At 43.2% G+C, this 12768-nt stretch overlaps 1 protein-coding gene across 2 annotated transcripts in view; it reads left to right on the top strand.

Annotated features, from left to right (window-relative positions):
* Positions 1 to 12300, top strand: part of RNF146 (ring finger protein 146) — a 37880-nt gene extending 25580 nt beyond the window's left edge. For both annotated transcript variants that reach the window (XM_069726075.1, XM_069726076.1), the window contains exon 2: positions 9494 to 12300. In XM_069726075.1, coding sequence (XP_069582176.1) covers positions 9495 to 10541 — 1047 coding nt within the window. In that variant the 5' untranslated portion in view covers position 9494 and the 3' untranslated portion in view covers positions 10542 to 12300. The remainder of the gene's footprint in view (positions 1 to 9493) is intronic.
* Positions 12301 to 12768: the final 468 nt, after the last annotated feature.

Here is a 12768-nt window from a genome sequence, read left to right as displayed (position 1 = left end):
AACTGTAGCCTTAACCCTAACTGTAGCCTTAACCCTAACTGTAGCCTTAACCCTAACTGTAGCCTTAACCCTAACTGTAGCCTTAACCCTAACTGTAGCCTTAACCCTAACTGTAGCCTTAACCCTAACTGTAGCCTTAACCCTAACTGTAGCCTTAACCCTAACTGTAGCCTTAACCCTAACTGTAGCCTTAACCCTAACTGTAGCCTTAACCCTAACTGTAGCCTTAACCCTAACTGTAGCCTTAACCCTAACTGTAGCCTTAACCCTAACTGTAGCCTTAACCCTAACTGTAGCCTTAACCCTAACTGTAGCCTTAACCCTAACTGTAGCCTTAACCCTAACTGTAGCCTTAACCCTAACTGTAGCCTTAACCCTAACTGTAGCCTTAACCCTAACTGTAGCCTTAACCCTAACTGTAGCCTTAACCCTAACTGTAGCCTTAACCCTAACTGTAGCCTTAACCCTAACTGTAGCCTTAACCCTAACTGTAGCCTTAACCCTAACTGTAGCCTTAACCCTAACTGTAGCCTTAACCCTAACTGTAGCCTTAACCCTAACTGTAGCCTTAACCCTAACTGTAGCCTTAACCCTAACTGTAGCCTTAACCCTAACTGTAGCCTTAACCCTAACTGTAGCCTTAACCCTAACTGTAGCCTTAACCCTAACTGTAGCCTTAACCCTAACTGTAGCCTTAACCCTAACTGTAGCCTTAACCCTAACTGTAGCCTTAACCCTAACTGTAGCCTTAACCCTAACTGTAGCCTTAACCCTAACTGTAGCCTTAACCCTAACTGTAGCCTTAACCCTAACTGTAGCCTTAACCCTAACTGTAGCCTTAACCCTAACTGTAGCCTTAACCCTAACTGTAGCCTTAACCCTAACTGTAGCCTTAACCCTAACTGTAGCCTTAACCCTAACTGTAGCCTTAACCCTAACTGTAGCCTTAACCCTAACTGTAGCCTTAACCCTAACTGTAGCCTTAACCCTAACTGTAGCCTTAACCCTAACTGTAGCCTTAACCCTAACTGTAGCCTTAACCCTAACTGTAGCCTTAACCCTAACTGTAGCCTTAACCCTAACTGTAGCCTTAACCCTAACTGTAGCCTTAACCCTAACTGTAGCCTTAACCCTAACTGTAGCCTTAACCCTAACTGTAGCCTTAACCCTAACTGTAGCCTTAACCCTAACTGTAGCCTTAACCCTAACTGTAGCCTTAACCCTAACTGTAGCCTTAACCCTAACTGTAGCCTTAACCCTAACTGTAGCCTTAACCCTAACTGTAGCCTTAACCCTAACTGTAGCCTTAACCCTAACTGTAGCCTTAACCCTAACTGTAGCCTTAACCCTAACTGTAGCCTTAACCCTAACTGTAGCCTTAACCCTAACTGTAGCCTTAACCCTAACTGTAGCCTTAACCCTAACTGTAGCCTTAACCCTAACTGTAGCCTTAACCCTAACTGTAGCCTTAACCCTAACTGTAGCCTTAACCCTAACTGTAGCCTTAACCCTAACTGTAGCCTTAACCCTAACTGTAGCCTTAACCCTAACTGTAGCCTTAACCCTAACTGTAGCCTTAACCCTAACTGTAGCCTTAACCCTAACTGTAGCCTTAACCCTAACTGTAGCCTTAACCCTAACTGTAGCCTTAACCCTAACTGTAGCCTTAACCCTAACTGTAGCCTTAACCCTAACTGTAGCCTTAACCCTAACTGTAGCCTTAACCCTAACTGTAGCCTTAGCCCTAACTGTAGCCTTAGCCCTAACTGTAGCCTTAACCCTAACTGTAGCCTTAGCCCTAACTGTAGCCTTAGCCCTAACTGTAGCCTTAGCCCTAACTGTAGCCTTAGCCCTAACTGTAGCCTTAGCCCTAGCCCCAGCCCCAGCCCCAGCCCCAGCCCCAGCCCCAGCCCCAGCCCCAGCCCCAGCCCCAGCCTCAGCCTCAGCCCCAGCCCTAGCCTCAGCCCTAGCCCTAATGGGAAAATGGAAATAAATACATTTTTTAATTTTTTTTTACTTTTCCCTAACTAAGGGGGTAATGAAGGGGGGTTTGATTTACTTTTATAGCAGATTTTTTAGCGGATTTTTATGATTGGCAGCCGTCACTCACTGAAAGACGCTTTCTATTGCAAAAAATATTTTTTGCGTTACCACATTTTGAGAGTTTATTTTTCCATATTTGAGTCCACAGAGTCATGTGAGGTCTTGTTTTTTGCGGGACGAGTTGACGTTTTTATTGGTAACACACTTCGGGCACGTGACATTTTTTGATCGCCTTTTATTCCGATTTTTGTGAGGCGGAATTACCAAAAACCAGCTATTCATGAATTTCTTTTGGGGGAGGCGTTTATACCGTTCCGCGTTTGGTAAAATTGATAAAGCCGTTTTATTCTTCGGGTCAGTACGATTACAGCGACACCTCATTTATATAATTTTTTTATGTTTTGGCGCTTTTATACGATAAAAACTATTTTATAGAAAAAATAATTATTTTTGCATCGCTTTATTCTGAGGACTATAACTTTTTTATTTTTTTGCTGATGTTGCTGTATGGCGGCTCATTTTTTGCGGGACAAGATGACGCTTTCAGCGGTACCCTGGTTATTTATATCTGTCTTTTTGATCGCGTGTTATTCCACTTTTTGTTCGGCGGTATGATAATAAAGCGTTGTTTTTTGCCTCGTTTTTTTTTTTTTTTCCTTACGGTGTTTACTGAAGGGGTTAACTAGTGGGCCAGTTTTATAGGTCGGGTCGTTACGGACGCGGCGATACTAAATATGTGTACTTGTTTTTTTTTTTTTTATTTAGATAAAGAAATGTATTTATGGGAATAATATTTTTTTTTTTTTTTTTTTTCATTATTTAGGATTTTTTTTTTTTTTTTTTTTTTTTTTTTACACACTTGTAAAAAATTTTTTTTTTACTTTGTCCCAGGGGGGGACAATACAGATCGGTGATCTGCCAGTTTGCACAGCACTCTGACAGATCACCGATCTGTCTCAGAGCGCTGCAGCGTTACCAAGTGCCTGCTCTGAGCAGGCACTTGGTAAGCCACCTCCCTCCCTGCAGGACCCGGATCCGCGGCCATATTGGATCCGGGACTTGATGCAGGGAGGGAGGTAGGAGACCCCCGGAGCAACGCGATCACATCGCGTTGCTGCGGGGGTCTCAGGGAAGCCCGCAGGGAGCCCCCTCCCTGCGCGATGCTTCCCTGCACCGCCGGCACATCGCGATCATGTTTGATCGCGGTGTGCCGGGGGTTAATGTGTCGGGGGCGGTCCGTGACCGCTCCTGGCACATAGTGCCGGATGTCAGCTGCGATAAGCAGCTGACACCCGGCCGCGATCGGCCGCGCTCCCCCCGTGAGCGCGGCCGATCGGCTATGACGTACTATTCCGTCCTTGGGAAGTAAAGCCCACCCCACATGGACGGAATAGTACGTCTAATGGCAGAAAGGGGTTAAAACTAAAGGACCTTCTCACTTGCAAAAAAAGAAAAACAACAATTACCTTTATGGTATTCTATATTAAAATGAATTTTAATACATGCATGAATTTTGTAATGAATAATTTTATTAGCCAGTGTCACGCTCTCGGGTTGTTGTTTTTTGTTTATTGATCCTGGTTGATTAAGGGTACTATAGTGGGCATTAGGCTGGGGCTACACAGGGGTTTTTTTTTTTTTTTTGTTTTTTTTTTTTTGCCTGGGTACAGGTCACATGGCGAAAATTGCTGTATGCCGCTACTACATGGCAGCATAATGCTAGTGGATGGGCTCGTATTGCAAACCATAGGGTACATCGTTGGGAGAGGGTCCATTTATACTGACTGGCTGTCAGCACTGAACGCTAAACGGCTACAACTCAGTAAACCTTTATCTATCGGCGGCAATTTAACCCCTTAAGCCCCGAGGGTGGTTTGCACGTTAATGACCGGGCCAATTTTTACAATTCTGACCACTGTCCCTTTATGAGGTTATAACTCTGGAACGCTTCAACGGATCTTGGCGATTCTGACATTGTTTTCTCGTGACATATTGTACTTCATTTTAGTAGTAACATTTATTCGATATAACTTGCGTTTATTTGTGAAAAAAACGGAAATTTGGCGAAAATTTAGAAAGTTTCGCAATTTTCCAACTTTAAATTTTTATGCCCTTAAATCACAGAGATATCTCACGCAAAATACTTAATAAGTAACATTTCCCACATGTCTACTTTACATCAGCACAATTTTGGAACCAAAATTTTTTTTTGTTAGGGAGTTATAAGGGTTAAAAGTTGACCAGCAATTTCTCATTTTTACAACACCATTTTTTTTTAGGGACCACATCTCATTTGATGTCATTTTGAGGGGTCTATATGATAGAAAATACCCAAGTGTGAGACCATTCTAAAAACTGCACCCCTCAAGGTGCTCAAAACCACATTCAAGAAGTTTATTAACCCTTCAGGGGTTTCACAGGAATTTTTGGAATGTTTAAATAAGAATGAATATTTAACTTTTTTTCACACAAAATTTATTTCAGCTCCAATTTGTTTTATTTTACCAAGGGTAACAGGATAAAATGGATGCCAAACATTGTTGTACAATCTGTACTGAGTACGCTGATAGCCCATATGTGGGAGTAAACCACTGTTTGGGCGCATGGCAGAGCTCGGAAGGGAAGGAGCGCCATTTGACTTTTAAATGCAAAATTGACAGGAATTGAGATGGGACACCATGTTGCGTTTGGAGAGCCACTGATGTGCCTAAACATTGAAACCCCCCCACAAGTGACACCATTTTGGAAAGTAGACACCCTAAGGAACTTATCTAGATGTGTGGTGACCACTTTGACCCACCAATTGCTTCACAGAAGTTTATAATGCAGAGCCGTAAAAATAAAAAATCATATTTTTTCACAAAAATTATCTTTTCGCCCCCAATTTTTTATTTTCCCAAGAGTAAGAGAAGAAATTGGACCTCAAAAATTGTTGGCCAATTTGTCCTGAGTACGCTGATACCCCATATATGGGTGTAAACCATTGTTTGGGCGTATGGCAGAGCTCGGAAGGGAAGGAGCGCCATTTGACTTTTCAATGCAAAATTGACTGGAATTGAGATGGGACGCCATGTTGCGTTTGGAGAGCCCCTGATGTGCCTAAACATTGGAACCCCTCACAAGTGACACCATTTTGAAAAGTAGACCCCTTAAGGAACTTATCTAGATGTGTGGTGAGCACTTTGACCCAACAAGTGCTTCACAGAAGTTTATAATGCAGAGCCGTAAAAATAAAAAATCTTATTTTTTCACAAAAATGATCTTTTCGCCCCCAATTTTTTATTTTCCCAAGGGTAAGAGAAGAAATTAGACCACAAAAGTTGTTGTGCAATTTGTCCTGAGTGCGACGATACCCCATATGTGGGGGTAAACCACTTTTTGGGTGCATAGCAGAGCTCGGAAGGGAAGGAGCGCCATTTGACTTTTCAATGCAAAATTGACTGGAATTAAGTTGGGACGCCATGTTGGTTTGGAGAGCCCCTGATGTGCCTAAACATTAAAACCCCCCACAAGTGACACCATTTTGGAAACTAGACCCCATAAGGAACTTATCTAGATGTGTTTTGAGAGCTTTGAACCCCCAAATGTTTCACTACAGTTTATAACGCAGAGCCGTTAAAATAATTTTTTTTTTTTTTTCGCAAAAATTATTTTTTAGCCCCCAGTTTTGTATTTTCACAAGGGTAACATAATAAATTGGACCCCAAAAGTTGATGTCCAATTTGTCCTGAGTACGCTGATACCCCATATGTGGGGGGGAACCACTGTTTGGGCGCATGGCAGAGCTCGGAAGGGAAGGAGCGCCATTTGGAATGCAGACTTAGATGGATTGGTCTGCAGGAGTCACGTTGCATTTGCAGAGCCCCTGATGTACCCAAACAGTACAAACCCCCCACAAGTGACCCCATATTAGAAACTAGACCTCCCAAGGAACTTATCTAGATGTGTTGTGAGAACTTTGAACCCCTAAGTGTTTCACTACAGTTTATAACGCAGAGCCGTGAAAATAAAAATTCTTTTTTTTTTTCACAAAAATGATTTTTTAGCCCCCAGCTTTGTATTTTTACAAGGGTAACAGAATAAATTGGACCCCAAAAGTTGTTGTTCAATTTGTCCTGAGTACGCTGATACCCCGTATGTGGGGGGGAACCACTGTTTGGGCGCATGGCAGAGCTCGGAAGGGAAGGAGCGCCATTTGGAATGCAGACTTAGATGGATTGGTCTGCAGGCGTCACGTTGCATTTGCAGAGCCCCTGATGTACCCAAACAGTAGAAACCACCCACAAGTGACCCCATATTGAAACTAGACCTCCCATGGAACTTATCTAGATGTGTTGTGAAAACTTTGAACCCCCAAGTGTTTCACTACAGTTTACAACGCAGAGCCGTGAAAATAAAAAATCCTTTTTTTTCCCACAAAAATGATTTTTAGCCCCCCAAATTTTTATTTTCCCAAGGATAACAAGAGAACTTGGACCCAAAAAGTTGTTGTCCAATTTGTCTCGAGTACGATGATACCCCATATGTTGGGGTAAACCCCTGTTTGGGCGCACGGGAGAGCTCGGAAGTGAAGGAGCACTGTTTTACTTTTTCAATGCAGAATTGGCTGGAATTGAGATCGGACGCCATGTCGCGTTTGGAGAGCCCCTGATGTGTCTAAACAGTGGAAACCCCCAATTATAACTGAAACCCTAATCCAAACGCACCCCTAACCCTAATCCCAACTGTAACCCTAACCACACACCTAACCCTGACACACCCCTAATTCTAATCCCAACCCTAATCCCAACCGTAAATGTAATACAAACCCTAACCCTAACCCTAGCCCTAACCCTAGCCCTAACCCTAACCCTAATGGGAAAATGGAAATAAATACATTTTTTTTAATTTTATTATTTTTCCCTAAGGCTAGGTTCACATTGCATTAGGGAAATCCGTTTAGCACTAGCGGATTGCGCTAACGCAATGTCTTTTTAGGTGTCGTGTTTAGTGGTCGCGTTAACGTCCCCGCTCTGGAAGATCGGGGATCGGACCTCGGGCGCGCCGCGGACGCTGCAAGCAGCGTCTGAGGCGCGCCACAAAAGAACGGCACCTTGCTAGCGCGAGCCGAAAATGGCACGCTCTAGCGATGCGCTACACCCGAAAATCACATTGCTGTCAATGGTTGTGCTAACGGACCCGTTGCACGGCGTTAATTGTGACATTTTCGCCGTGCAACGCTGTCCGTTAGCGTTAACCCATTAACGCAATGTGAACCTAGCCTAACTAAGGGGGTGATGAAGGGGGGTTTGATTTACTTTTATAGCGAGTTTTTCATATCGGATTTTTATGATTGGCAGCCGTCACACACTAAAAGACGCTTTTTATAGCAAAAAAGTTTTTGCGTCTCCACATTTTGAGACCTATAATTTTTCCATATTTTGGTCCACAGAGTCATGTGAGGTCTTGTTTTTTGCGGGACGAGTTGACGTTTTTATCGGTTACATTTTCGGACATGTGACAGTTTTTGATCGCTTTTTATTCCGATTTTTTGTGAGGCAGAATGACCAAAAACCAGCTATTCATGAATTTCTTTTGGGGGAGGCGTTTATACCGTTCCGCGTTTGGTAAAATTGATGAAGCAGTTTTATTCTTCGGGTCAGTACGATTACAGCGATACCTCATTTATATCATTTTTTTATGTTTTGGCGCTTTTATACGATAAAAGCTATTTTATAGAAAAAATAATTATTTTGGCATCGCTTTATTCTCAGGACTATAACTTTTTTATTTTTTTGGTTATGATGCTATATGGCGGCTCGTTTTTTGCGGGACAAGATGACGTTTTCAGAGGTACCATGGTTATTTATATCCGTCTTTTTGATCGCGTGTTATTCCACTTTTTGTTCAGCGTTATGATAATAAAGCGTTGTTTTTTGGCTCGTTTTTTTTTTTTTTTTCTTACGGTGTTCACTGAAGGGGTTAACTAGTGGGCCAGTTTTATAGGTCGGGTCGTTACGGACGCGGCGATACTAAATATGTGTACTTTTATTGTTTTTTTTGTTTTTTTTTTATGTAAAGAAATGTATTTATGGGAATAATATTTTTTTTTTTTCTGCTTTATTTAGGATTTTTTTTTTTATTTTTTTTTACAAGTGTGGAAATTTTTTTTTTTACTTTTTCACTTTGTCCCAGGGGGGGACATCACAGATCACCGATCTGACAGTGTGCACAGCACTCTGTTAGATCGGTGATCTGACATACAGCCGGGCAGGATTAGAGCTGCAGCTGCAGCCTGATCCTGACCCGGAAGTGCTCCCTGCAGGACCCGGATGCAGCCCGGCGGCCATTTTGGATCCGGGGACTGCAGGGAGAAGACGCTCGGTACACGGTGAGCACATCACCGTGTACCGATCGTCTCAGGGAAGCCCGCAGGGAGCCCCCTCCCTGCGCGATGCTTCCCTGCACCGCCGGCACACCGCGATCATCTTTGATCGCGGTGTGCCGGGGGTTAATGTGCCGGGAGCGGTCCGTGACCGCTCCTGGCACATAGTGCCGGATGTCAGCTGCGATAGGCAGCTGACACCCGGCCGCGATCGGCCGCGCTCCCCCCGTGAGCGCGGCCGATCGCATATGACGTACTATCCCGTCCATGGGAATTAAGTCCCAGGTCACCTGGACGGGATAGTACGTCATATGGGATTAAGGGGTTAATTGCCTGTTTTCGTAGATGGACCAAAGCAAACGATGTGCATTGATTGATTTGATTTATACTAGAATGGCAGGGTATGCGCACTGAGCAAAGTTCTCGGCAATGAGTCATTCACCTGCATTAGGCCTCTTTCACATTTCAGTCTTTTGGCGTCAGTCTGAAACCGCCATTTTCCTCAAATAGCGGATCTGCCATTTTCCCATAGACATTCATTAGCGACGGATTGTGGCGGATGGTCGTCCGTTCCATCCGCCATGAGACGGATCCGTCGAGATTTGGCGGACGTCATCTAGACATTGATGGACATTATAACGTTTTTTGTCTGCACCGAAATGGCGGTTCGCGACGGATCCGTCACATCCGCCATTTCGACCGCCATTTGGCGGATCCGTCGCCCCAATCCGCTTTTTCAATTGCGCATGCTCCAAAAAGTAGATACTTTTCCCAGACAACCCCCAAGTAACGGATCCGTCAAAAAAACAGATCCGTTAGAACCGTTTTCTCAACAATTGTGACGGATCCGTCACTATGTCGAAGCAGACTGACGCCAAACAACTGAAGTGTGAAAGAAGCCTTAGGCTGCGATGTAGCAGCATCATAGTGATAATAAGCTACACAGCCAGTGCCTTTGTCATGCCATGTAGTGACCACAGAATTCAACTGCCAGTTCTAGTTATTTCCTTATGTTGCAGTTACACATGATTATATGTTGATTTTTAATTGAACAAACATTTACATTATTTTCTTTTCCCATAATAGGATGGCTGGTTGTGGTGAAATTACACACTCTGCAAACATGCTGCCCTCAAATAAGAAGCTCGGAGAAGCTTGCTCCAACGGTGCTCCAAACCTTGCAGTCCCTGAATGTGCGATATGCCTACAAACCTGTGTACACCCAGTCAGTCTTCCTTGCAAACACATCTTCTGTTACCTGTGTGTGAAAGGAGCTTCGTGGCTGGGAAGACGATGTGCACTTTGTAGACAAGAGATCCCCGAGGACTTCCTAGACAAACCTACTTTACTTTCTCCTGAAGAACTGAAGTCTGCCAGCAGAGGGAATGGGGAGTATGCCTGGTACTATGAAGGAAGAAATGGTTGGTGGCAATATGACGAGAGGACCAGCCGAGAGCTTGAAGATGCCTTCACAAAAGGCAAAAAGAACACAGAGATGCTTATTGCTGGCTTTCTTTATGTAGCCGACTTGGAGAACATGGTACAGTACAGGCGAAATGAGCATGGACGACGCAGGAAGATGAAAAGGGATATTGTAGACATACCAAAAAAAGGTGTCGCTGGTTTAAGACTAGACTGTGAGGCAGCGAATGTAAGTCCTGCAAGGGAAAGCTCGGCAGATGGCGCAGACAACATTGCAACTCTTGGAGCCTCTTCAGCCCAAACTACGGCTGTTTTACCTGTCAGACCTCTCTTAGCTCTCGGTAGCCAGACTGCAAATCCTACCATTCCACATACTGATGGCAGCACTTCACTTGATAATGCATTTTCTCAACTTCAAGTCGGAGACCATGCAGCAAGTAGAAATAACATTGGAGAAGGTGAGGAAGGACTTCCTCAGCCTGCAAGTAGAGTGCAACCCACTGAAGCCACTGTAGATGACCCTGAATCCGATGACGACACCAGCCAGGGCATTGTTTCAGCGCAACAGAATGTATTTCTTCAGCAAAGACACGCAGTAATAGGGGCTGCCCAGCCACAACCAGATCTCCCTGCTGCAGCAGCTAATGGCGGGCAGAATGCCATTGTAAGGTCTAGAAGACCCGATGGACAGTGCACGGTGACCGAGGTCTAGAGATCTGTGTTTCTAATGAGCCATGTGAGATGTCACTGCTTTAGACCAGACAACAAAGAAAATACTGACCCCCTAACTTGACATGTATCTTGTTTTAATTCAGTTTTAAGCTGGAAGGGCTATTTATACGTAGGTAACTGAAGAGACTGAGTTGACATAATGTAAGTGCTGAATCGGCCTGCTACTTTCTACATTGTATTTTGATAGTGCAGCTAAAATAGTAGGTATGGATCATTTTAAATAAGGGAGTTGAAGTATCTCTTCTTGTTTATTGATGTTACAGAAATACAGCAGAAGATGTTTGGAGAGAATGGGGAGCAAACATGGGAATAAAGTGGAGGTGTTCAAGTATATTACTTTTATGCATAAATGTCATGTGTAAATTTGTGTATGTTTAAGTCTCTCAATGTGCTTTCCCCATTGGGTTAACACGCGCTAGGACATAACATGTAAATGGACATGATTGACGTCTAAGTATTTAACACCTTTCTGTTCAGTTGAATGGGGTTGTCCAGAAGAGAGATCTGCTTTTGTTTTTGTTTGTTTTTTTTGTCCCCAAAAGCTGCACCTCACTTGGCCATGAGCAGTGTCTGTTATTACTGATCATTTGCATTATACTAATTCTGAGCTGCAATACCAGATGCATCATATGGTCAAGTATAGCTGTTACTGGGAAAATGGCTGATATTTTTTTCACATCTCAGACAATTATTTTAATCTCACCATATAAGCCCATTTAACAATCATTATTTTTTTTTTTTTTTTTGTAATAGAGGAGAAGGAAAAAAAAGGTACTCCCATAGGAGTGTTTCTAGTCTTCCCTCTGAAGGTACCCCGTGCTATATGACTGGGAAAGAAGACTAGACCCATGTGCACACGTTGAGTATTTTGTTTTTTTTTTTGTTTTTTTTTAACTTCTGTATTTGTAAGCCAAGATTAGTCAGAGGAAAAGCATAATAGAAACACGTCACCACTTCTGCGATTTTTACCTACTCCTGGTTTTGGCATGCAAATACTGATGTAAAACACAACTTGTGCACGTGGCCTTAAAATTTGTCCATGCAGCTAACCTGTTTTCTGCTACACGACTCTTGATCTTGCTTTACACCAGGTTTGAATATATTACTATCAGGAGCCTGTTAGTTCATTGCAGGACACCAAACAAAAAGAAGGAACCACCCCCCCCCCCCCCCCAAAAAAAAAAGAAAAACTGTTTTACTATTTATCAGATGAAGCGTATGTATAATATATGTAGCCCATATAATTTTAAAAAATATAGAGTCAACACACAATAAAAATATTTAGCTACCACAAATAATCAAAAATAACTTGAGACCTCAAAAAAAAAAAAAAAACCTTGGGCAGTGGGGGGGGGGGGGTTCTGTCCCTACCTGACTGTGGAGATCGGCACCCCAAGAAGTCGATATGGCGCCCCTGCTCAATGTGGACTAGCCCTGTGATCCTATTGTGGCCTCCCTTAAAGGCAAACCACCACACTCACCTATAGTTCTGAAGTGCATAACTATCAATATTGTTGTTTGTTTATACATAACGTTAATTACATGACAAAATCAGCAAAAAATGTTTGTAAGTAGATAGAATCCTGATGAGCTAACACTGTTGCATATATCTATATGGTCATTGGTGTATTATGATGGGTACACCATCAGACATTGATTGCATTCAGTTAACCACAAATCCATTTAGAATATAAATAGTTAATGACCTTATAGAGAACGATATGACCCCCCCCCCCCCCCCTTCTCCAAAAAAAAGTGATAAGCATCATTAGGCTACGTGCACACATTGCGGAAAGTCCTGCAGATTTTTCCGGACTGATTTTGGTAAATCCGCAGGTAAACTACACTGCAGATTACCTGGGGAATTACCGCAGATTTACCGCGGTCTTTGTGCGGATTTCACATGCGGTTTTTCACCTGCGGATTCCTATTATCGAGCAGGTGTAGACTGCTGCGGAATCTGCACAAAGAATTGACATACTGCGGAAAATACAACGCTATGTTTCCACGCCTTTTTTTTTTTCCCCTGCAGCATGTGCACTGCGGATTTTGTTTTCCATAGGTTTACATGGTACTGTAAACTCATGGAAAACTGCTGCAGATCCGCAGTGTCAAAACCGCTGCGGATCCCCACCAAAATCTGCAACGTGTGCACATACCCTTATATGTCGAATAAAAATGAAATGTAGACTTATCTTGATATTCGT

The sequence above is a fragment of the Ranitomeya imitator genome, chromosome 5, assembly GCF_032444005.1.
Source record: "Ranitomeya imitator isolate aRanImi1 chromosome 5, aRanImi1.pri, whole genome shotgun sequence".
Taxonomy (NCBI): Eukaryota; Metazoa; Chordata; class Amphibia; order Anura; family Dendrobatidae; genus Ranitomeya; species Ranitomeya imitator.
This window is presented reverse-complemented; position numbering and strand designations above follow the sequence as displayed.